The sequence below is a fragment of the Leguminivora glycinivorella genome, chromosome 22, assembly GCF_023078275.1.
Source record: "Leguminivora glycinivorella isolate SPB_JAAS2020 chromosome 22, LegGlyc_1.1, whole genome shotgun sequence".
NCBI classification, from domain to species: domain Eukaryota; kingdom Metazoa; phylum Arthropoda; class Insecta; order Lepidoptera; family Tortricidae; genus Leguminivora; species Leguminivora glycinivorella.
Window position 1 is genome coordinate 10,514,158 of NC_062992.1, and position 25,597 is coordinate 10,539,754.

A 25,597-nucleotide genomic window follows, 5' to 3' on the forward strand; every position below is an offset into this window, starting at 1 on the left:
AATGGAAGGTTCGAAAAATGTATGGAAATCTTGGGACATTTTTTTCTCTTATCAGGATCGCAAGAGCTCTCGATTCTGAGTATGAATCGCGTAAAAAATACCCATGTTACAAAAAAAAGGGGTGGAAAAAAATGGCCAAATCATGTGACATAATAATTTATTTAGGTATTTCGTACCGTCAATCAGTGCAAGTCCATATGGTTTCTGCACGTTGACAGTTGGAGCTGCGACGATCGTCGTTCGCTTGTTCGTAGCCAGATCTAGGCTTTCAATCTTGTTCAAGAATGTATCGCACCTGAGAACCAATGAATTATTAGTCAGCTTTTTGTAATATGATATGTACTTGGAGAATAAATAAATGGACAAGCACCCGTACACGAAGAAATCCAAAAGCGGGAATGGCATTGGATTTGACCAAAGACATATACAATATAACTCCGCATAGACAGATAAAGTCTAAGAAAAAAACGTACCTCAGTACCATACAGAAAAAGGTGCGATGGCCTAGATGGCATTACACTTTTGGGGTACGCTCAGCTAGATGGCGCTAATATTAATATTTGACATTTTAACACATATCAAGCTAAGAATATGGGCCAAATAGGGAACTTGACTGTCCTTAAAATAAAAAAAATTACCATGCACGAAACAAAGCATCAGATAATTATTAAAAACCGGCCAAGAGCGTGTCGGGCCACGCTCAGTGTAGGGTTCCGTAGTTTTCCGTATTTTTCTCAAAAACTACTGAACCTATCAAGTTCAAAACAATTTTCCTAGAAAGTCTTTATAAAGTTATACATTTGTGATTTTTTTCATATTTTTTAAACATATGGTTCAAAAGTTAGAGGGGGGGGACGCACTTTTTTTTCCTTTAGGAGCGATTATTTCCGAAAATATTAATATTATCATAAAACGATCTTAGGAAACCCTTATTAATTTTTAAATACCTATCCAACAATATATCACACGTTGGGGTTAGAATGAAAAAAATATCAGCCCCCACTTTACATGTAGGGGGGGTACCCTAATAAAACATTTTTTTCCATTTTTTATTTTTGCACTTTGTTGGCGTGATTGATATACATATTGGTACCAAATTTCAGCTTTCTAGTGCTAACAGTTACTGAGATTATCCGCGGACGGACGGACGGACGGACGGACGGACGGACGGACAGACAGACATGGCGAAACTATAAGGGTTCCTAGTTGACTACGGAACCCTAAAAAAAACATTGACTGAAGTTATTTTAAAATCGAATTTTTATTTAATAAGTCAGGTAGAAATATATATAAGGTACCTAACTGAATTGATCGTGACGTCACTCAATTCGATTTCATATTAATTCCATAGTAGCAAGTCGTTCAAATTCGTTTTGACAGTTTTTAAAAAGAAGCTGATTGACTAGGAGGCAAGTAGCCTATTGTCAAAACTGAGATTCAAGTTTTAAGTCTGTGTCAAGAGATGGCAGTCTATTGCCAGTATATCGCCCGGATTCTTACTGCCTTATTAAGTATCTAACCCAAAGCTGTACATACCCACCCGCTACCGAAGACCAGCGTGAACATTTAAAATGCTATTGAATAGCACAATCTGCACAATGTTATCGGCGTGACGTCATCATACGTACCAGTAAAGCATCTGTTCGTCCGACTGAATGACCAGACCATTCGGCCAGTGGAGATCGTCGGAGACTAGTACGCGTCGCCCGGATCCGTCCATGGCGGCCGTCTCTATACTGCCTTTCGGAGTAGATGAGCTGGCCCAGACGGACCAGTACATTACGCTGTAAACAAAGGTTGTAGGTTAAAAAATCCAGGTCTCTTTAAAGCAAGAGTAAATAGGTATCTCATAGGTAAGCGTGCTCCACCGTAGACCGCATCATCACTTACCATCAGGTGTGATCGTGGTCAAACGTCTACCTATCTATACTAAAAAAAAAAAAAAAAAAGTGTAGAAATTATAGAGCATACAATTATTTTAACTGTAACACTCCCGTGAGACTCAAACATATTTAAAATATTAATTGAAGTTTACCCACGTATTAATTAAGTGAAAAGAACGCTTGACATATTTCGTTCTATTCATGAGCAGCCACGCGCGCCGTACCTACGCGCCGCGCATTCGACGAGCGAAGGCGGGGTCATTATTCTTTGAAAAAGAGCCTCGGAAATGGATAGAAGCATGTCCAGCGTTATTTCGACTAATTTAAAACGTGAGAACGCCGCTTAAAAGATTTTAAATATGTTCAAATCTCACGCGATAGGTTACCTATTCTTAGCGCAAAATTTGCTTGATTCTGGCGCTAACAATAGGTAACCAACTTAGCCAAGGTGCCAACTAAAGATGCAATAACAACATAAAATAGCGCAAAACGCTTAAACAACTATACTTGTGGTTACTTACCCTCTTCGTGGATCTAAGACAATGCTCCTAGGGTGGTAGTGCGGTTCCTTTATGAGCACCTTCCGTTGTTTCCTGTTAGATAGACGCGCCACAGATATTTGACCGAGGGCGTCGTCCGTCCAATATAAGTTCTTGCCTGAAAGCAAACAATTGCAAATTAAATTTAAGCTCTCGTCAACAATAAACATTATTCCCCTTGCGTTATCTCGGCATTTGCCACGGCTCATGGCAGCCCGGGGTCCGCTTTGACAACTAATCCAAAGATTTGGCGTAGGCACTAGTTTTACGAAAGCGACTGCCATCTGACTTTTCAACCCGAAGGGTAACTAGGCCTTATTGGAATTAGTCCGGTTTTCCTTCACCGAAAAGCGACTGGCAAATATCAAATGACATTTCGCACATAAGTTCCGAAAACTCATTGGTACGAGCCAGGGTTCGAACCCGCGACCTCCGGATCGAAAGTCGCACGCTCTTACCGCTAGACCACCAGCGCTTCATATTATGTAGTAATATGTTTCATACATCACATTTTAAAAACAGATAAAAAAGATATAAATTTCGAACAACAATCTGTCATTTAGAACCTATTTTAAGAGTTTTGAATGATTCACGGTTATTTTCATTAGACTTATATTGACCGGGATAGAGACCGTGATTACCTTTTTGATTTTTGTCGAGCTCCCGATATTTCGACGCAGTTTTTTTTTTTTTTTATGAAATAGGCAGCAAACGAGCAGACGAGCCGCCTGATGGAAAGCAGTCATCGCCGCCCATGGACATAAGCAACATCAGGGGAGTCACCTATGCGTTGCCGACCTTTAAGAACCCTAAATACCTGCTTCTTGAAGAACCCCATGTCATAGCGCAAGGGGAACACCTCAGAAGGTAGCTCATTCCACAACTTGCATGTTCTGGGCAAAAATGAGCGAGAGGCCCGTTTGTTCTGCATGTTTTCCGTGATCATGATGCATGCAACTGCGTCGAAATATCGGGAGCTCGACAAAAATCAAAAAGGTAATCACGGTCTATATCCCGGTCAATATAAGTCTAACCTATTTTAAGTCTTTGCGGAATACATAGTAGTTTGTAATTGCATATAGTATATGTCTATATTTACAAAGATGTCATAAATTATGAAAAACTTGATATTTAATGGTGAAGTAAAACTACTAAGATACTTATCAAAATCATGCAATATTTTAACAAGGTAAGTATTAGGTATAACTTACCCATCCAATCAATGGCAAGTCCCTCACAGTTGTCAACGTCTTCTTCTATAAAAACTTCTCGGCCGGTGCCATCTAGTTTCTGTCGGACTATCTCGTATCTACAAAACAGAAACATAATAGTAATCGATTGATTCGTTTTGTTGCATTTCATGTGGGGAAATAATTGAGAAAGGCCGTTTAATTTTTATGTGTTGGTTAGCAGAAACGTCTGCAATCGATACCACTATGCTTAGAATAAATTTTAAAGTGGAAAATGTCTGCCTTGGTTCAGACGAACTCCAGAGGCCATTTTCCACTTCTGTAACATATGGTATTGCTAGGGGTTTGGACAAAGCTTGTTGCAGATTTTATCATGTACAATTGTACATGTACTTTTGACGAAGCATGTGGTGGATTATTAGTGATGTAGTTTGGACGAAGTTTGTTGCGGATGCTATTTTGTACCTACGCGTTTGACGAAGCCTGCGCTGTGGATTTGGATGATGGTTTGTATGTTTTGGATATGAAATAAATCTATTGATTATGTAGAATATATATATACATAATAAAAACTGTAACATATGTACTTGTGTGCATCGGAGGATGGAGGATGTACATATACTCTGTCGCCAGGTGTACATCAGACTAAACATACCTGTGTATATCAGAGAAGTACATGTACTCTATCGCCAGGTGTACAGTCAGCTGTAGAGAAAAGGAAATCCCCTGCCATACAAATTTGTATGCAATGGGGTCTACTTTCCTCTGCAGCTGACTGTACGTCAGCTGCCGTGGCCATCCCATTTCGGGTACAGTCTACCACAAATGTCACTCATGTTGAACATACCTGTGTACATAGGAGAAGTACATATATTCTGTCGCCAGGTGTACATCGTCCGCCGTGTAAGCACTATACGGTCTACCACTAAAGTCTCTCACACTAAACATACCTGTGTACATCGGAGAAGTACATATACTCTGTGGCCAGGTGTACATCGTCCGCCGTGTAAGCACTATACGGTCTACCACTAAAGTCTCTCACACTAAACATACCTGTGTACATCAGAGAAGTACATATACTCTGTGGCCAGGTATACATCGGCCGCCGTAGGCCGGGCGGCGGCGGCGGGCGCGGCGGCCTCCCACTGCGGGTGCTGGGTGACTATGGCCTGCACTATGGGAGGGGAACCTCGCGCTACTAGCAGGTACTGGTCTGCATCTACTCCTGAAAACGATGCATAGGATTTAGTAGCTGCACAGTCGAGTTCACAAATATGTGTACATTTTTCACCTTATTACTACGAGTTAAGGTGAAGCAATATACAGATATTTATGCACTCGACTGTAGTAAAGACGTTCAGTTGAAAGTATAGGCTACTAGACTCATATCGAATTTGGCACAATAAAGGATGTGTTCTGTAGTATTTGTCACTAAAAAAAAAACAATATTTATAAATTTTAGGCATTAAAAGTGTATGATGACTATGATGAGTGATGACAACGTATTTTCGATTTAAAATGTGTGCATTTTTTTATGTGTTTTGCTAAACAAGTGTTACGCGACAAGCTACATCAAGGGAGCGGAATTATGCGTTGCCGACATTTGAGCACCCTAAATACCTACTTCTTGAAAAACCCCCTGTCAGAGCGCAAGGAAAACATCTTAGAAGGTAGCTCATACCACAACTTGCACGTTCTGGGAAAAAAGGAGCGAGAGACCCGTTTGTTCTTGGTTTGCCACGTAATTTAATCACCATGACGACACTGGCAGTGCGCCCGTGGTATCACGCCTGTGACGAATATATGCGTCAGTGCTTACTGTGGCAGACGGGGGGCGGCTGGCGCTGGCGCACAGGCAGTGCGCCCGCGGAGTAGTACCTACCACGCCTGTGACGCATATGCGTCACTACACTTACTGTGACAGACGGGCGGCTGGTGCGGATGGGTGTGCGACGTCTTGTAACCATGACGACACAGGCAGTGCGCCCGCGGTGTTGTACCGCGCCAGGCTGTGACGCATATGTGCGTGCAACCGCCATTGTTGACCGCGCACGGGTGGGAAACTGCGAAAAGATGTATATTTTAATGGGGTCATTTCTAGATAGAGTTAGATAATAATAATGTTCTTATTGTTTTTTTTTTCAGAAGTTTCCCTTCATATCACATAGTCTTGGGACACCATGTATAGACATTTAAGTCCAAATATTTAAGCGTATTCGTTTGTCATAAAATAATTGTTAATAACTACATTGATGTATAATACGTGCCAAATAATAAAAACTTCTGGAAAAACAAACTAAATAGCTATAACATTTACAGCCATTAAAATCACACGATGTGAACAAGTCATGTAACTCACGAAAAAAAATAAAAAGTTCGTGACCAGGGTACGTAGTCGAACGCACAAACGCTCACGAAACGAAACGCTCGTAGATATCTATCTCTATCGCTCGTGCGTATTGGCGCGACAGAGCGACTACCTTTCGCTGCGTTTCGTTTTCGTTTAGCGTCTCAGAAATGCCATTCGGCTACGGCACCAGACTTTTAATGGATTATTTATTTTTAGTGGATGGGGATAAAACGACGAAACATTTACAATTTTATTTATTACTGTTAGTTTCCTTCAATCAATATGTTCCTACACTTTCTACTTACCGCGCCAGTGATTATTATTTTACTTTACAAATACTTTAGTAAAAATCACGACTATTGGGCAAAAAGGGGCGTGAAACATGATACACCGATACCGATCTTCGGAAACCATTTACGCTGTGTATTAACATTGAAAAGCGTTACAGAAGTAACTTGTGAGCTATACAAGAAATATTCAAAAGAGAGAATAATCGGGTACTATCGCGGACGAAACCCCGCGCTTATTATTAGAGACCCTGAGATTGTTAAAAGGGTCTTGTGTACTGATTTCTGGTCGTTCTATAACCGAGGGGCAGGCAGGAATCCGGAGCAAGAGTCTTTAATGTTAAATGTGTTTCATGGTGACGGTGATACTTGGAAGTTGCTGCGGCAGCATACATCGTCAGCATACACTTTAGCGAAGTTAAAAGCTATGTATCCTTTGATAATCCAGTGTGCGGAAGACTTACAGAAAGTAGTAAAGACTGTAGCGCAGAAAAGAGGTAGTTTCAACGCTGTTGATCTCATGGCTCGATTTACGATAGACTTTATAGGCGCTTGCGGATTCGGCGTCGACGCGAAATCAATGAAGACAGAGAATTCCATATTTAAAAAGCTTGGAAAGCTGATATTTACTAAAAAGGTTACGGAGCGGCTGAGACAGGCGATGTACGAGCTCTTTCCTGAACTAAGAAGGTACATATACGTATCGGATAAAGAAATCCTAAACACACTAAATATACTTGTGTCTGCGATTTTAGAACAGAGGAGCAACAAGCCTTCTGGACGTAATGATTACATAGACTTGCTGCTAGAGTTAGAAAAGAATGGGAAAATGCGTGGGAAATCTCTTGAGAAATTAAACCCCGATAATACGCCAATGGAAGTCGAGATGGAGATGGATTTTAAGCTATTCGTAGCGAATGTAGCTTTATTTTTCGCAGCTGGTTTTGAAACATCGTCATCAGCGATGAGTTATACTTTACACGAACTAGCATTTTACCCACAACTTCAAAAAGATATTCAGGAAGAAATAGATGAGGTTTTATCTAAATATGATGGTAAACTGTGCTATGATTCCGTGTCACAGATGCCTAAGCTGGCTAGGGCTTTTAAAGAAGCGATGAGGAAATTTCCGGCATGTGGGGTTCTGTACCGAGTCTGTACAAAACGGTACACAATTCCTGGTATAGGAGTGACCATAGACCCGGGTGTGCAGATATTTATACCGGCACAGGCTCTGCAGATGGATGAGACGCATCATGAGAATCCGGAAGAGTTTAATCCGGATAGATTCTTGCCGGATAACGAGGCGGCCATGGGGAAATATGTGTATCTGCCGTTTGGGGAAGGGCAAAGAGGATGTATAGGTAAAGTACAGCGGGGCAAATCTCGACTGGGATGCAAATGTAATTGGCCTATTTTTTTTCAATGTTTGCATTATTAAATAGAGTGTCCACCGGTTGTATATGGTAGGCGTAGTCATGTAGAACTCAACATCATAGTGTAATAATGGAAAAAATGGATTAGTTACAATAGGAGAGACGAATAAAAAAAGTAATTAGTCCGTCAGTTAGGTTATCAAAGAATTTCAGACACGTTTTTTTTTTCTTTTTTTCTCGTAAACGAAAAATGACGACGGTATGTACAATGCGTTGAAGTTTCGCGTGAAGTCACGCCTAGGTACAAGTTCTACTTAGAAGTGACGTCACAAGCCCCACTCCGGAACTTTTATGCTCTATATCTTTGTATTTTTTCATTAATTAGACAAAACGAAAAATATGTGTTCAGTATTTTGGACGATCTAACTGACGGACGAAACAGAATGCCATTTTTTTATGTAGTCGTCATCCCTAATAGTCCCCCAGTCGAGATTTGCCCCACTGTACCTTACTGTATTTGTTTAATATTCAATTTGTTTTATGTTAGTTTAATATGATGTACACAGATGTTTCTTCACGAGTCTGGCTCTGGAAAAAATATGTGCTCATCTCACAAATAAATTCCTTTACCGGCATTCGAACAAAATACCCTCATGGACTAAAAGCCTAGAGTCGCCAGACCTTCCTCAAATTCTCAAGGATGAAACTTTGGGATAATGTAGAGTTCGTATCGACGTTTAATGTCTGCGTATAACCTAGTCCGCCCCGCTTTTGCTTAGCCGATAATCAACAAAAAGGTGTAATGACATGTAAGCGACCACATATATCTGTAGATGGTATCTAGGTACGTTTTTTTGTTAGTTGTGCCTGCTCGTTCACTGAAAAGATCGCTCCCAACTAGTACGATCTCCGAAGTGTACTAGTTCGTTCTTTTAGGACATTTAGTACAGTAGTACACCGAGAGAGCGAGAGACAAATTGTGCATATGCGTACAGTAACGCTCGCTCGTACTAGTCGAGAGCTGATCGGCCGTTTTCGCGCGCTCTCGGTCCAAGTCAGTCGGTTCTAGTTTGGTTGCGGTCGTATCACACGGATCGCTTTGCTGTCATTGTCACTCCTCGGCGCTTCGCTCCTTTTACTAAATGTATTAGAGAGCGAATCATTTGGGAGTAGTTCGGTCTAGTACAGTGCAGGGAATCGTGTCTTTTGTACTATTAGTACATTTACTACACAAGCCTATTAGAATTTACCTGTCTATACGGAGTTAAATATTTCGAAAATGAAATATTTATTTTTCAAGTAGGCATATTACAATGCGCATATGAACGTCAAATAAAGCTACGCCGGCTCTAACCCTACGCCTCAGCCTGGAGAAGATTTCAGTCCCCCCTCAGTTGGGAGGGGGGTATCCACTATGGGACCGGCAAGAAACTCGGCGGGCAACTCCTTTTCAAAACATTACATCTTATAATTAACATGCATTAAATAACAAGATACAATTTAACATGCAAAAGTATTCATCCAAGAATATGAACAGACTAGGTACTCTATGGAAATTAATTTCAATAAATTATATTATTGCTTAATAATACGTTTCTTCTTCAGAGAAAACATATCAAATTGTCACAGAACTTCTTTGGTTTATGTTTATTTATGTGATTATTCCAGGGTCTAAACTCGGTGAGATGCAGTCCCTAGCCGGCTTGGCAGCCCTGTTGCAGACAGCCACAGTGTCGCCGTGTGACGCCACGGTCCGCAAGCCGCGGCCCGACCCGCGCGCCTACTTCGTACAGGGCTTCGCTGACGGTCTGCCCCTGACTCTCACGTTAAGAGAGGACAACTCTCCCATCGTCAAGTAGAAACTAGGGATGTACCGATTAGTCGCCGACTAGTCGGGAAAGCCGACTATCCGGCCACATTTGTAGTCGGCGATTAGTCGGCGACTAGTCGGCAGAAAGGGCCGATTAGTCGGCACTTCATTAGTGATAGAAAAACAGTACAAAATTAAATTATCAGCTGAAAATTATGGTTGTATTATGTAGCTATTAGTAATTCCTTTTTTTCTCAAAACAACAAATATCTGTTATCACCACAGAAATAAATTTCCTACCTAGGATTATCGACTTCATAGGCAGGATCACTACCCACTAAACCAAGCCGGTTGTTAAAAATGGAAAATGTATATTAATATTGTCATGAACCTTTGCACATCTGTAAAAAATCATGAAAAGCGCGAACGAAGGACCAAAAATGACATTCAAAATGTGAATTTATCGAAAATTATGTTCTGGCCGACTAGCCGACTAGTCGGCCGACTAATCGGCCACCCAAGCGCCGACTAGTCGGTAGTCGGCCTAGTCGGCCAAATCAATAGTCGGTACATCCCTAGTAGAAACACAATATTTTTTTTTTTCAATTTTTAATTGTTATTAACTGTTGTGTATACAGGGTGATTTTGTAAGTACTAGCCAAACTTTGCATAGTGACTTTTTAACCCCCGACGCAATAACGACGGGGTGTTATAAGTTTGACGTGTCTGTCTGTCCGTCTATCTGTCTGTCTGTCTGTCTGTGTGTGTGTGTCTGTGGCATCGTAGCTTTCGAACGGATGAACCGATTTGGATTTAGTTTTTTTTGTTTGAAAGCTGAGTTAGTCGGGAGCCATGTTTCATAAAAATCGGTCCACTATGTCTCAGTCGGGGGTTTTTTCAAAATTTTAATTTTGTGGTTAGGTTATTAGGTTATATTGAAAACTTTTATTGTGGGACCAAAGCATAAATTACGAGATTTTTTTTTTATTATTGGGGACACCTTACACAGATCACCCTAGCCCCAAGCCCAAACTAAGCAAAGCTTGTACTATGGGTGCTAAGCGACGATATACATACTTAAATAGATAAATACATACTTATATATATAGAAAACATCCATGACTCAGGAAAACCTGTGCTCATCACAAAATGTATTATTATTATTTATTTATTACAGAAAACACATTACACAAATCACGATTTAAATCTTAGCCAAACTGCACAGAAATTTGCTGGCGAAAAGATACACTCTTTTTACATATTTTAAGTAACTTAGGTATAGGTATTGTTAGTAACATTTTGATTTTAATTATGCTATGTTGATAAATAAATGCCTTACCGGGTTCGAACCCAGGCCCGCGGCTTAGCAGGCAGGATCACTACCGATTGAGCCAGACCGCTCGTCGAATTGGCTGTTCTATAGAAATGAGCGGCAGCATGTCAGTTGAAATGTATGAAACAGATTTTTTTTTGCGATTTCAGCATTGGTCTCACAATAAAAGTTGTTCATTATGCCCTCAAAAGTCACTATGTAGCAGTGGCGGCAACACTGAGCACAAAAGAAACCTACCTTGACATTAGGTACTTTACTAGTAATCAATTTTAGGCAAGCCGGTGGGAATCGGCTTGTATGAACGAGCCGCTTCTGCTATGTAGTAAAGTTTGGCTAATAAGTATATGTATGTACAATTAGGGAATTTAGGATAAAAGTAACTTAAACACTGCGAAATAAATAGTTACCTCTTAGTTTTATTGGGCATTTTCCGCAATTCGACAACTGTGCCTAATTTTGCGTGAAAGCTACTAGCCACTCCAGCTCCTCTACAAAGCTTAGCAGTGTTTTAGGTTACCTGACTATACCTTGTACTTTTGGCTCTTGAAAAAAGTGTAAACAAACCGGAGCTGTCAAATTTGAGGGTTGTTTATTAGGTAACGTTTGGTTCCTGATTTTTTTTCTCTATTTAAAAATAAATTGATTTCACTACTATTTTCCATTTCATTCCACTAACATGTAATTTCGTTTAATTTGACGAAACATAATACACTTTCATGAATACAAGCATATCGTCATTACATTTCATTAATATTATTATTTTCATCATCCAATCATCAACCAAAAAGTACCCAATTTTTCAGAGGTTTAAAACTCATGGTTCCATTTTAATGTGGGTGTAACACTACTAAAATATAAAGGTACTAGACCTTACGCGATTTTTAATTTTATCTGACATTTTCCATTGCTTATTATTATCAATCATCATCATCATCATCATCTGTTCCAAATTTGATATTTGTATTTTCGAGCTTCCGTTTCTCCGTATGAGATGATGATTGTTATATTTATGTATTATTTATACTAGATGGTAGTTTAGTTGATTCAGTAATATTTATAGGTACCACAGTAAATTTAGATGAAAGACAGAGAAATATAAAAAAGCGATAGAAATAAAATTAAGATAGTCTGTGCAAGAAATAATAAAAAAATATATAAAAAAATATGTCGTTCTATTCAATGTGTTTAATGGTGAAAACATATGTAATTATTTATTTTTAAGTAAAACGCAATACTTTATATATACGTTATTTTATTCTGGTGAAGACGATGACGACGATGAGGATGGAGACGAAGATGATTCTGTCACATTTATTATTATTCTGTCGGCCAAATCGTCAATCTTGTTGTCTAACTCTTTCATTTTCTTCTCTTCCTTGATGACATGTTCTTCGCATCTTCTCCAGTTTTCTGGTTTCACATTAGCAATGTGCGTTTGCCGACCCATTATAAACTTGTACTTACACTCGTCTTGTCTAATTGTACATGTGTATTTGGTAAAATTAAGCGAAAATAGGTATATGTTTTTGGAATGGAACGGACTATAGTATGTAGCTCAATTATTTTTAAATACGAAAATTTTAACAGGAACCAAGCGGTACCTGATAAACAACTATTTGACGGTTTGTTCAGTTTTTTAAATACCTAAAAATACAAGGAATCGCATTGTTACTCTCACCTTACTTACCATTTATGCGTTTATAAACATTAAATTGGCTCACCGTGAATAAAAAGTACCAAGTAAGTAGCCACCTACAATTTTGTTCTTCGATCTGGCCTTAAAAGGTTCACTACACCTGGATCTGTCAAATTTGACGGCTCCGGTTTGTTTACACTTTTTCCAACAGCTAAAAGTACAAGGTATAGTTACCTCTTAAGATTAACGATGTCAATGGAACTCTATGTTGTCGGTGAGTGTCGTTCTTTTATGCCCTACTAGCTTTTGCTCGCGGCTTCGCTCGCGTTAGAAAGAGACAAAAAGTAGCCTATGTCACTCTCCATCCCTTCAACTATCTCCACTTAAAAAATCACGTCAATTCATCGCTCCGTTTTGCCGTGAAAGACGGACAAACAAACAGACACACACACACTTTCCCAATTTATAATTTATTTATTTGTTCCAAGAAAAATTTCACAGCATTACAGCTTATACTTATAGGCCAATGCGCTGTAAAATTGAAATATTATGTTAAAATAAGCAAAAAGTATAAGCACACACACAAATAAAACAAGCATTATTAAAAAGATAGCTCACAGAAACGTATAAAATAGGAGCGAAGTTGTCTAAATCTATCATTAAACAAATCGCATTCTGGTGCAACGTTTAAAAATTGATTTAAAAGAGCCCGTGAATAAAATAAAGGAGAGTGTTGGTGCGTCACAGTTCGGGCCACGTTCTCCGCAAGAAGACGATGGTTGCGGCTACGTAAGTAGTTATCGGGAACAAATAGGCTACACGTTCTATTAACCAGGTCAGAGCAATCTGAATCTCCTCTTAAAATCTGACAAGTAAAGGACAACAAGTTAGAAATACGTCTAATCTCTAGGGAGTTGAAACCTAACATACCAAGTAAGTATTTGGTGGGGTAGAGAAAAGGAAATAACCATATGTTTTTTTATACAAAAAACGAAGAAATGCTTTCTGAACTTTTTCGAGGAGCAATATATATAGTTTTTCATGAGGGTTCCAGATCATCGAGGCCGATTCTATTTTACTCCTAACTAAAGCCGTATACAATAACTGCAATACTTTAGGGTTATTGAAGTTTTTCGTGTTACGGACGATGAAACCCAGTCTTTTATAGCAATCTGACACAAGAGATGTTATGTGCTGATAAAAGGTAAGCTTGTGATCAAAAATAATACCAAGGTCTTTAATTGAGTTTACACGGGTGAGCGGATTATGATCTAACAAATAAGTGGTGGCAATGGGAGAGACAGAGCGACTAAATGACATGACGCTGCATTTGGAAGGATTGAACAGTAATAAATAATATTAGTATGGATCGTTTATGGGACACAGGCGTCATTGTATGTATACATGTGAAGTCTAAAATAACTCACCAACTGGCTGTCTCTGCCTATGGAACACCAACGCAGCGGTCACCCGTGACGACACAGGTATGTTCTTCTGTGTGCGTGTCCGCGTGCGCGCGTGTGTGCGTGCGTAGCGTGACGTCATCAGTATGGTCTGGTTGTCCCATTGGGGTAAGTAGAGGAAGGCTTCGAAGTTTGAGATTAGGGATACGCGTTCGGACTGAAACAAAAAAGTTTGTTGTAAAATTACGTAACGTAGTTCATCATCTTCCTTGCGTTATCCCGGCATTTTCCACGGCTCATGGGAGCCTGGGGTCCGCTTGTCAACTAATCTCAAGACTTGGCGTAAAAATAGTTAACATAGTTGAATTAAGGAAACTGTAAGACTATAATATTAGTACTTTACACTATAACAATTGTCACAATATGAGACTGGTTGTTTCTTAAGGAATAAAATAAATAAACAAATAAAGATCAGTTTAGTCCTTATCGCAACCATCTGTAAGCCTTTTTTTTTTTAATCAGTCGTAAAATTTTGGTGTCTATATAAGCGTTGACCGAGTAGAGAAATTTGTTAGTTCAATCCAGAGTAAGTAACTTAATATAAATCGAAATACTAACCTCATAAGAGCGGTATACAGTGACTCTATTCCCTCCATAGTAGTCGCTTCTCTCGACGCTGTCCATATAAGCGTCGACCCAGTAGAGCCACTTGTTAGTCAAGTCTATCGTCAAAGCGGTTGGGTCGACTATGCGAGATGAGGCATCCATAAGCGCTCCCCAGAGCACTGTTAAAATGGTAACTTAAATAAATCGAAATACTAACCTCATAACAGCGGTATATGACCCTATACCCTCCATAGTAGTCGCTTCTTTCGACGCTGTCCATATAAGCGTCGACCCAGTAGAGCCACTTGTTAGTCAAGTCTATCGTCAAAGCCGTAGGGTAGACCACGCGAGATGAGACGAAATCCAAAGGAGCTACCCAGAGCACTGTTAAAATGGTAACTTAAATAAATCGAAATACTAACCTCATAAGAGCGGTATACAGTGACCCTATTCCCTCCATAGTAGTCGCTTCTCTCGACGCTGTCCATATAAGCGTCGACCCAGTAGAGCCACTTGTTAGTCAAGTCTATCGTCAAAGCCGTAGGGTATACTACACGAGATGAAGCGAGGTCCATAGGCGCTCCGCCCCAAAGTTCAGTGCGGACCACGCGCGCCGGTGAACCGCCCCACACGGACCAGAATATGAATCTGCAATAAAAAAAGTACAAGTTAAAAATATATTAAAATTAGGAATAGTCTGCCTTGGAAGAAACTTAAATTAAATTACCGACTGGAACAGTAAGCATTCGAGTAGAATATCTGATAAGATTGCTGGATCAGTAGATCAGAAAACTTCACACAGCAGAGCCAATATTTGCATGTAGGCCATGTAATATTTTCATTGACTGTTACTGGTGAAATAATTTCATTTTGAGTCTATGATTTTATTTTCATTCTACATAAGCGACATAGTTTCGATGGTTAGTCCTAGACGCTTAAAGCGAAGGAGTCTTGTAGAAGACGACACATAAATTTGTACCACAAAAACAGTGGAGGTTCAAGGATAGACCCTTGGTGTACTCCAAGAACTACACATGATTAAACTTACTGCGTTTCATTTTTAACTACCGAATGTTTTCTAACCAAAAGGCAAGAAGAAACGTAGTAACGTGTATTATTTTATAAATCCTTATTAGATTAGTTTCGTTTAATGAACGTTGTGAGTACCCAATCAAAAGCCTTCGACAGGTCGAAAAGTGAAATATGTCGCTACTGACCCATGAGGCTGGTTATCATTGTTGGCAGGCGGCGTGGGGTCGATGGCGAGCCCGCGCAGCTTAGCCAAGGAGTCCTGCAGCAGGCGGCAGTGCGCCAGGTCGCGCGAGCACACGAACATGGCGCCCGCCGCTCCGTCGACAAGGTACCAGGCCCCCGATACCCAATCCAACGCCATGAAGTTTACCGCTGGAACAAAGTTATGAAGATTTAGAGCCAGTTAACAGACATATCAACATCACGCAGCAGAAGTAAAAAAAAATTGCAAACGCTAAATTCGGTGGCTGACGGTTTGGTGCAACCGATTCCTAGTATAAGACCTGAGGGCATGGTCATATTGGGGTACAGCGAAGCGGGGCGTACAGCGTGTGTGTCAAACAATAGGCGAGACGACTAAAAAAAACAAATTAGTCCGTCAGTTAGATTATCAAAGAATTTTAGGGGATCCTTTTAATTTACCGAAAATTTTTTTGTCGAATTTCATTTCCCAAACGAATTTTGCCAACTACACGTTTGTCAACTCAATCTTTCCCATAATAACATTTGACAACGTTAAAATCCGTCAAATGATAATTTCCCAAACTGTTGTAATGCAACTTTTATAACCCCAACTGTTCATTTCGCAAATGTTTCACTTTGACTAGAAAAGTTTGCTCAACTTTACTTTCGTCAAATTAATTACTGGACAAAATTATTTAGTCAAATAATTTGTTTAGTAAAAAAATTTTTCCTTAAAAACACACCATGCAAAACCACTTTTTGACAAGTGTTTTAACATGATTGTTTTCATTTACCGAATTTCATTTCCCAAACAGATTTTAACAACCACTTACACGTTTGCTTCCCACAAACACTTTTGACGAAAATACCATAATTATGACGAGTCAAATAATCTTTAAAAACCTAAACATAGCCTAAAAACCTAAATGTAGGTTTAGGTTAGGTTGGAACTGCGACCCCTAAACAAAACTGTTGCTAAGAAAGTAGGTTTAGGTTAGGTTGGAACTGCGACCCCCACACAAAATGTTGCTAAAAAAGTAGGTTTAGGTTAGGTTAGAACTGCGACCCTCACACAGAACTGTTGCGAAGAAAGTAGGTTTAGGTTAGGTTCGAACTGCGACCCCCACACAAAACTGTTGCTAAGAAAGTAGGTTTAAGTTAGGTTAGAACTGTGACCCCCACACAAAACTGTTGCGAAGAAAATAGGTTTAGGTTAGGTTAGAACTGCGATCTCCACACAAAACTGTTGATAAGAAAGTAGGTTTAGGTTAGGTTAGAACTGCGACCCCCACACAAAACTGTTGCGAAGAAAGTAGGTTTAGTTTAGGTTAGAACTGCGACCTGGAGGTCGCAGTTCTAACCTAACCTGTTGCTAAGAAAGTGGGTGTAGGTTAGGTTGGAACTGCGACCCCCACACAAAACTTTGCTAAGAAAGTAGGTTTAGGTTAGGTTAGAATTGCGACCCCCACACAAAACTGTTGCGAAGAAAGTAGGTTTAGGTTAGGTTAGAACTGCGACCCCCACACAAAATGTTGCTAAAAAGTAGGTTTATTTCGAATACATTAAGATTTGGTAATATAAAAAAATGTCAAAGTAAATGTTGTTTATTTATATTTTTGTCAACTACTCGGTTTGAGTAAACAAGGTTTGTTAAAATAAAAAATGCCCAAGAAATGTTTTACCAAATGTTAGATTTGGCTTTTTTTCTTTTGGGATAATATTGGTTGGCAATTAATCATTTTGATTAATTGAAGTTTGGTAAAATGAACATTGCCAAAGTAAGGAAATGTCTAAATATTTATTTGGATATCATTATTTTGGCAAATATGTATATGTCACACGATAAGTTGGGAAATGATGAGTTGCCTTTTAAATTTTTGGGATACATTGTTTGGGATGTGAAAATCTGGCAAATAACTTTCGGTAATACATTAGTAACCCGAATTTTAGACACCTATTTTTTCTTTTTTCTCGTAAACGAAAAATGACGACGGTACAGTGCGTTGAAGTTTCGCGTGACGTCACGCCTAGGTACAATTTTTACTTAGAAGTGACTTCACAAGCCCCCATTCCGGAACTTTGATGCTCTATGTCTTTGTATTTTTTCATTAATTAGTAAAAGCGAAAAATATGTGTTCAGTATTTTTGGGCGATCTAACTGAGGGACTAAACAGAATGCCATTTTTTTTATGCAGTCGTCATCTCTATTAAAGTATACAAGTGTTCTGAGCTGACGCTAGCCGAGCCCGCTCCGCTGCAAGCGTCCACTCAGGCCTTACACTTATGGCATAATAAATCATGTTATCCCCCCCCCCCCCCACCTCTGGACGCATACACCTGTCGCGTCGTTTTCGCATTGGGCTCTAACGGCCCAGCCACGACATCGGTCTAAGCGCGACAGCGGTAAGCGGCAGCCATACGTGCGAATGAAAAGTCCCATCGCTGTGTTTCGCTCCAATGTATGGCCGCCGCTCACCGCTGCCGCGCTTAGACCAATGTTGTGGCCGGGCCGTAAGTGATACAGTCCCAAGTATCGTTTGGACGCTGCTTATAAGATTTGTTGGTAATTCTTAGTTTTAATCGCTGTTATAGTTGCATGGCTATGGCTACTTACAGTCAACAGAAGGGAACAGCGTCGGTGGATTGCGGTGCCATTTCTTAGAGAAGTCATCTACAGATACGCACATTATGCCAGAGCGGCTGAGGTTGTGGTGCACGTAGCAGAAAGATCTGGAAAATTAAAAAAAAAAAATGATTCAGATCAAGTTGGCTATGTTGTTATCCACACCTCTGCGAGGGTAAACACCAAACACAATAATTTCGTCAAAATTTGATGTTTAAATAGTACATTACATCAGAGGCCGGGAAAATGAGGATTTCCGGCCAAGTGGGTATAAAGGATAGGATACGAGGCCGGGAATCCGTTTTCACGCCGAAGCATGTATAGTGCTTTTCTCAAACATACAATGAAATAAAAATAAAATGCTCTAAAGGACAATATTTTATAAAAAAAAGTTACTTTGCAGGCCTAGGCCTAAAAAATAATATGAAATCCCTTAACAGTCCTCTCGAGTTGTTGCGCCCAAAAAGCGATACTTCCCAGTCCATTTTAAGGAACGTAAAGACAATATTTCATTGCATGTTTGAGAAAATAACATTTGCATTTGAAAAAGCAATAAAGTTGTGTATACATATTTACCTGTTTGAATAGTCAAAGTCCATAGCCTTAACTTGTAGCGCCGAAAGCGTGAGGTTCTCCTTCTTAGGCGGAGCGTTGTCGTCGGGCCAAATTCGGGATATACCCTTCTGGGTTATCACTAGTAAGGATACTGGCTCGTCCGGCGGATCTGAAATATATTCAAATTTAAACTCTTCATCATCCTCCTTGCGTTATCCCGGCATTCGCCGCGGCTCATGGGAGCCTGGAGTCCGTTTTGACAACTACTCCCAAGATTTGGCATAGGCACTAGTTTTACGAAAGCAACTGCCATCTGACCTTCCAACCCGAAGGGTAGCTAGGCCTTGTTGGAATTAGATCACCTATATTGTCGCACATTAAATTATAGGCGTTGACCGTTGACTCCATCAACAAGAGCAAAGTTTTTAAGTCATTAGAATTAAAATTATGTGTGTTGAAAACTTGTCTATCTGTGAGAAATGTTGACGCCAACACAAGAGCCGTTGAACATCTTGTACCCGGGAGCACACAGGCTATAAGAGCCGGGTGTGTTGAAAACTTGTATATCTGTGACATATTTACCATTGACAGCAACACAAGAGCTGTTAAACATCTTGTACCCGGGAGCACACAGGCTATAAGAGCCGGGTGTGTTGAACTTGTATATCTGTGACATATTTACCATTGACAGGAACACAAGAGCTGTTTAACATCTTGTACCTGGGAGCACACAGGCTATAAGAGCCGGGTGTGTTGAACTTGTATATCTGTGACATATTTACCATTGACAGCAACACAAGAGCTGTTGAACATCTTGTACCCGGGAGCACACAGGCTATAAGAGCCGGGTGTGTTGAAAACTTGTATATCTGTGACATATTTACCATTGACAGCAACACAAGAGCTGTTGAACATCTTGTACCCGGGAGCACACAGGCTATAAGAGCCGGGTGTGTTGAACTTGTATATCTGTGACATATTTACCATTGACAGCAACACAAGAGCTGTTAAACATCTTGTACCCGGGAGCACACAGGCTATAAGAGCCGGGTGTGTTGAAAACTTGTATATCTGTGACATATTTACCATTGACAGCAACACAAGAGCTGTTAAACATCTTGTACCCGGGAGCACACAGGCCATAAGAGCCGGGTGTGTTGAAAACTTGTATATCTGTGACATATTTACCATTGACAGCAACACAAGAGCTGTTGAACATCTTGTACCCGGGAGCGCAGAGACATGTATAAGAGCCGGGAGTGTTCCGACACCATTGTGGACATGTCGCCTCTAGTTGGCATTCGTCGAAATCTGCAAAACACAAAGCTGGGTTAGAGCTTCTCAAGTTGTCATGTTTCTTTTCTCATGGCTCATAGGAGCCTAGGTTATTTATTATTATTATAAATGGGCTTACTCTTGGCCACAGATTAAGGCAAAGACGTGGCCTACGATGGAGTGAGCTAGCCCAGAAGAGCCTGTTCAGTGTTCACTCTTGATTTAAAGGTTCCCGGGTAATATGAGTACGGCCATACCGCATAAGAGCCGCATACGGCTTCGAGCATTCCCGATCTTTCCTCCCAATATCCCTATATTGAACCAACATATCTTCGCATTTCCCGTTGTCATGCTGATAGTTACCCACATCCTTACAATAACCTTCATGCGGGTGTTTGGGTGTAGTGAATTTATCCACTTTATTATATAATGTACAGCGGGGCAAATCTCGACTGGGGGCCAATGTAACTGGTCCATTTTTTTCCATGTTTTACAATGTTTGCATTATTAAATAGAGTGTCCACTGGTTATATATGGTAGGAGTGTTCAGTGGATACACGTAGAAGTCAACATCATAGTGTAATAATGAAAAAAATGGATTAGTTACAATTGCCCCCCCGTCTAAATTTGCCCCGCTGTATCTTACTAAAATAAATAGTATAAATACCTACAATATAAAGAATAGGTTATAATCTACGTACCTTCGCATTTCCCGTTGACAGGTTGATATCCATCCTGACAGTAGCACCTAAGCCCTTCGTGAGTAGGTTTACAGCCCTCCGCGCAGTTTAGAGGGCCGCACTGGTCTGTTGTGACTGAAACAGAAATGTACTTGTGTTAGAATTACTTATAACAGCAGATTTCATGTACAGTTAAAATGTAATGGGAAGTCAGGATCACAATAAATGCTTCAAAAACTTTTATACCCACACTTTATACACGCCAATGGCGTTAAATTATTGAATTTGGCCACGAATTTTGATGAGAATCGGTTGAGAATTGCGACCTGTAAAGGAGAACATCCGCGGCAGATATACAATAAGCGAATCGAGTTAAGGGGGGTTACTCCCGTAAGGTGTGTCACACAGTGTACTCACAGTTGTCACAAATGTCCCACTCATCTGAACTGTCTCAGCAGTCCCGTAAAGAATCGCAAAATGATCGGATAGGGACTCAAATCTCAAACACACCGCTAAGGGAAACAGACCTTCCAGTCGACGGAACGGTCTCGGCAGACGGGTATACCATCGCAGAACGACCGATAGGGACGCAAATACCCCGTCTAGAGTTATCGCACAATTGCTTATGTACTCACAGTTGTTACAGATCTTCCACTCGTCAGAACGGTCCCGGCAGTCGGGTACACCATCGCAGAATGTCCGGATAGGGACGCATTCGAATATCCCGAATATGGGTATCGCGCACAGCGCTGTGTTGTTTGGGCATTTGAACTCCTTCTGACCTGTAATAAATATAAAAATAGTTTTTTTTTATGGAAAACAATATTTGATGCACCTATCATCTCCTGGCCTTTATAATCTGCGTATTCCAGAGTCTTAGTCGACTGTGGGACATGAGTTAAATTTTATTGTAGTGTGGGCGATGGGTTAGCAATCTGTCAGTTTTCACAATTTCGTTTTTTTTTTTCAAAATCTTTGCTAAAAGTGACACTGAACCTTAAGCAGTTTAATGTTCATCTCTTTTGGGATTATCTTATCTCATCTTAAATCTGCGGGGGCCCTTACACATACACTTCGACCCATTGGGATCTTTTGTGCAATTACCCCCTACGATCCTAAGATCCTTCAGCTATTCAGGAGCTTCTCGACCATCTCCACGTATCGGATGATGAGGCTCATTGGTAGCTCTTTAAATTCCTTTGGCACCAGATAACCTGCTCCAAAGTTCTCCATTCTTTGTCTGGCGAGGGCGTGACATTCACACATTAGACGTCTGACGGTCTCTTCCTCTTCACCACACATGCGACAATCAGTGTTGTCAGCGTGTCCCATCTTGGCCGAAATTCCTTTGATCCCGTAATGGCCTGTGAACACCCCCGTTATGAGTTGTTTTTGCCTAGTTTTCCTTTTGGGATTACTACAGGCGTCTGACTGGTGACCGTCCGGTGGGTCGGCCCAGGTATCGCTAGGAGAACAGTGTGGCGGCCTAGCGGCGAATCTGCTTCAGCTCCACGTCAATATAAAGCCTGAGTGGATGCCTGGAATGGAGCGTTCGGCGGGGCGTGTACCGGGAGCGGGGCAAACGAGCGTGCGTACATTCTATGCATCGTCGACTCAGGACACCTGTATGACTTATGAGCTTCAATTGTTTGACATGCACGCCGCACGCTCCGCCCCGCTGTACGCCCAATATAAATGTGCACTCGAGCCGAGCCTTACATTAACAGGCACTAACTAAGCAAGTAAGCAGGATCGGTAATGGTATGTTCTTGGAGGCCAAGATTCAGTTTGGGTCACAGTATGTACGTACACATGAAAGGGTTTTCATCGGAGTTGTCCCGCTTCCCGCAGTCCGCGTCGCCGTCGCACCGCCACGCGGCCGGTATGCAGCGGCCGCTGCTGCATTTGAACTGGCCCGGGCTGCAGCCCGACGATCCTTTGGAGATGGTCTTCGTGGCGATAGGTGTTAGGTGCTCTGGAAGGAGATGAGTTATGTTAGTCGTGCGATTTTTGTTGATATCTCGTCGGTGGCAGACAAAACGGGGCGAGAATGCAAATCCAGAGGTTACATAGGTCGTTGACCTTTTGAAATTATGCACATTTTTTCTGAGAAAACCCATACTGTAAGCCTTTCGGGTAAAGCACAGTAGGGGGCTCCTTCCATAGTTGGAACTATCGTAGGAGGACATTTCTCTTGAAACGCATGGTGTGCGATGACCCACGTGAGGCCTTTCGGTGTCAGAGAGCCTAATACGTACCGCAGCAGGCACGCAGCGGGCACTCAGCGTCTGGCCCACAGGTGACGCCGGCAGTGTCACAGGACAGGGGCTGCATACCGCAGCGCATATCGTCCGAACCGCTGGGGCAGTGGTCGCGCGCGTCGCAGCGCCACGCAGCGGGCACGCAGCGGGAGCCGTCGCGGCAGAGGAACTGGCTGGCAGTGTGACAGGGGCTACGTACCGCAGTGTATCTCGTCCGAGCCGTCGGGGCAGTGGTCGCGCGCGTCGCAGCGCCACGCAGCGGGCACGCAGCGGGACCGTCGCGGCAGAGGAACTGGCTGGCAGTGTGACAGGGGCTACGTACCGCAGTGTATCTCGTCCGAGCCGTCGGGGCAGTGGTCGCGCGCGTCGCAGCGCCACGCAGCGGGCACGCAGCGGGACCGTCGCGGCAGAGGAACTGGCTGGCAGTGTGACAGGGGCTACGTACCGCAGTGTATCTCGTCCGAGCCGTCGGGGCAGTGGTCGCGCGCGTCGCAGCGCCACGCAGCGGGCACGCAGCGTGAGCGTCGCGGCAGAGGAACTGGCTGGCAGTGTGACAGGGGCTACGTACCGTAGTGTATCTCGTCCGAGCCGTCGGGGCAGTGGTCGCGCGCGTCGCAGCGCCACGCAGCGGGCACGCAGCGGGACCGTCGCGGCAGAGGAACTGGCTGGCAGTGTGACAGGGGCTACGTACCGCAGTGTATCTCGTCCGAGCCGTCGGGGCAGTGGTCGCGCGCGTCGCAGCGCCACGCAGCGGGCACGCAGCGTGAGCGTCGCGGCAGAGGAACTGGCTGGCAGTGTGACAGGGGCTACGTACCGCAGTGTATCTCATCCGAGCCGTCGGGGCAGTGGTCGCGCGCGTCGCAGCGCCACGCAGCGGGCACGCAGCGGGAGCCGTCGCGGCAGAGGAACTGGCCCGCCGCGCATGAGGTGACGCCGTCCTCGGTGCCGAGCGAGGGGAATGATAACTCCTCGCCTGGTATACCTAGAATGTAAAATAAAGAAATATTATGTCTTTGATTGAAAATAATCGAAGAGTTAGAAACTTGGGATACTAGCGTGATTTCTGATCGATTTTTAGATTATCAAGATTATTTTTTATTATAAATTAGTAAGCACTCATGGCCACAGACTAGCCGAGGCGAAGACGTGGCCTAAGATGGAGCGAGCTCTCCCAGAAGATGCCTGTTCACCCTTGATTTGAAGGTTGCTCGGTTATACGAGTTGCGAAATATAGCCGGCAAGGAATAAATCTAAAATGTATAACAAAGAAAACCATTTCTGCATAAAATCTCAATAAATGCAGAAACAACAATTTAACATTTCCAGCGATACTGAAAGGCCGCAAGGTCAGCTCCGACTAAAAACAACTGGCGTTCTGAAAATACTACCAAAGTATGCAGAAAGGTCATAAAGAAAGGTCAAGGTAGATGTCAGACGCTTCACGTTTTTTCGGCATTGTTGTGTATTTGCTTGCAAATTGCAATCAAAATATCGAAAACATTCTTTGTCTTCTATCTTCTACAATTTGTAGCTCCGTTTTGCCGTGAAAGACGGACTAAACAAACAGACACACACACTTTCCCATATAACATTAGTATAGTATGGATGTGTGATGTAAATTACCCTCGTAGGTATTTTTTTTAGATTAGATGCATCCTACATTGTAACCTTCCTTATCAGTAAGGACGGACACATGCGGATTTTTTCAGGATATTGCATTGGATGCTTGAATATGTGATTATAGCTTATCAATAAATTAATAATGTTATTTTTATACTAATTCGCAACTTTACTGAATTTGGTGGTGGAAATTTAATAAAATGAGCGATTTTATTAAAACACCTAACTATCACACAGTTTATTTGTATATAAACTACACCATATACGCAGGATTCATGTGCCCACTTGACACAGATCACTTGTCTGCTAATACTCGGCAACCTTCAAATCTAGGGTGAACAGGGATCTTCTGGGCGAGCTCACTCTATCGTAGGCCACTCTATCTTTGCCTTTGGCTAGTAGTAGTAGTAGTAGTAAACACTTTATTGTACAGAACAAATTACATGTACAGTAAATAATTATAACGGTTATGTACAAAGGCAAGCTTATCCCTTTAAGGGATCTCGTCTGTGGCCAAGAGTAAACCCGATTATAATAATAATTAACTATACCTATACGGGTAACCTTGTTCAGAAAATTGTTGATTGATTAGCAGAGTCCATACAGAGTAAGTGCCCATTTAGACGGTACGAGTACTCGCATACGAGTTTTATTACATTGCGGTATTTGATGGCTGTGCAAAATTGTATGCAACCTCAACAGCTCGCAATGTAACTAAAATCGCATGCGAGTTCGCACGCCGTCTAAATCAGGGGGCCGATTTTTGAGTCTCACTGTCACTAAAATACTGGTTGAAAACGGTGAATTGCCTATTATTTTCAGTGACAATTTTCTGAATTCGAACGCCGTGAGACTCAAAAATCGGCCCCCAGGCCTTAGGCACATCGCGAGACAATTTTCTCGCACGGCAAAATGCTCAGTAGACGTGCCTCGACCGAGGCAATTCGCATGTTTT

The 25,597-nt window shown here is 41.8% G+C and overlaps 1 protein-coding gene across 1 annotated transcript in view; it reads right to left on the reverse strand.

Moving 5' to 3' along the window:
• LOC125238103 (prolow-density lipoprotein receptor-related protein 1) overlaps positions 1–25,597 on the reverse strand; it is a 214,214-nt gene that overhangs the window by 159,502 nt on the left and 29,115 nt on the right. Inside the window, exons 2-18 of the mRNA XM_048145391.1 lie at positions 23,837–24,004; positions 23,222–23,314; positions 22,572–22,736; positions 21,397–21,543; positions 20,783–20,896; positions 19,995–20,117; positions 18,828–18,975; positions 18,243–18,358; positions 15,631–15,817; positions 14,836–15,061; positions 13,832–14,024; positions 5,529–5,675; positions 4,666–4,837; positions 3,634–3,731; positions 2,405–2,540; positions 1,629–1,784; positions 177–295 (exon numbers count right to left, since the gene is read on the reverse strand). Coding sequence (XP_048001348.1) covers positions 177–295; positions 1,629–1,784; positions 2,405–2,540; positions 3,634–3,731; positions 4,666–4,837; positions 5,529–5,675; positions 13,832–14,024; positions 14,836–15,061; positions 15,631–15,817; positions 18,243–18,358; positions 18,828–18,975; positions 19,995–20,117; positions 20,783–20,896; positions 21,397–21,543; positions 22,572–22,736; positions 23,222–23,314; positions 23,837–24,004 — 2,508 coding nt within the window. The remainder of the gene's footprint in view (positions 1–176; positions 296–1,628; positions 1,785–2,404; positions 2,541–3,633; positions 3,732–4,665; positions 4,838–5,528; positions 5,676–13,831; positions 14,025–14,835; positions 15,062–15,630; positions 15,818–18,242; positions 18,359–18,827; positions 18,976–19,994; positions 20,118–20,782; positions 20,897–21,396; positions 21,544–22,571; positions 22,737–23,221; positions 23,315–23,836; positions 24,005–25,597) is intronic.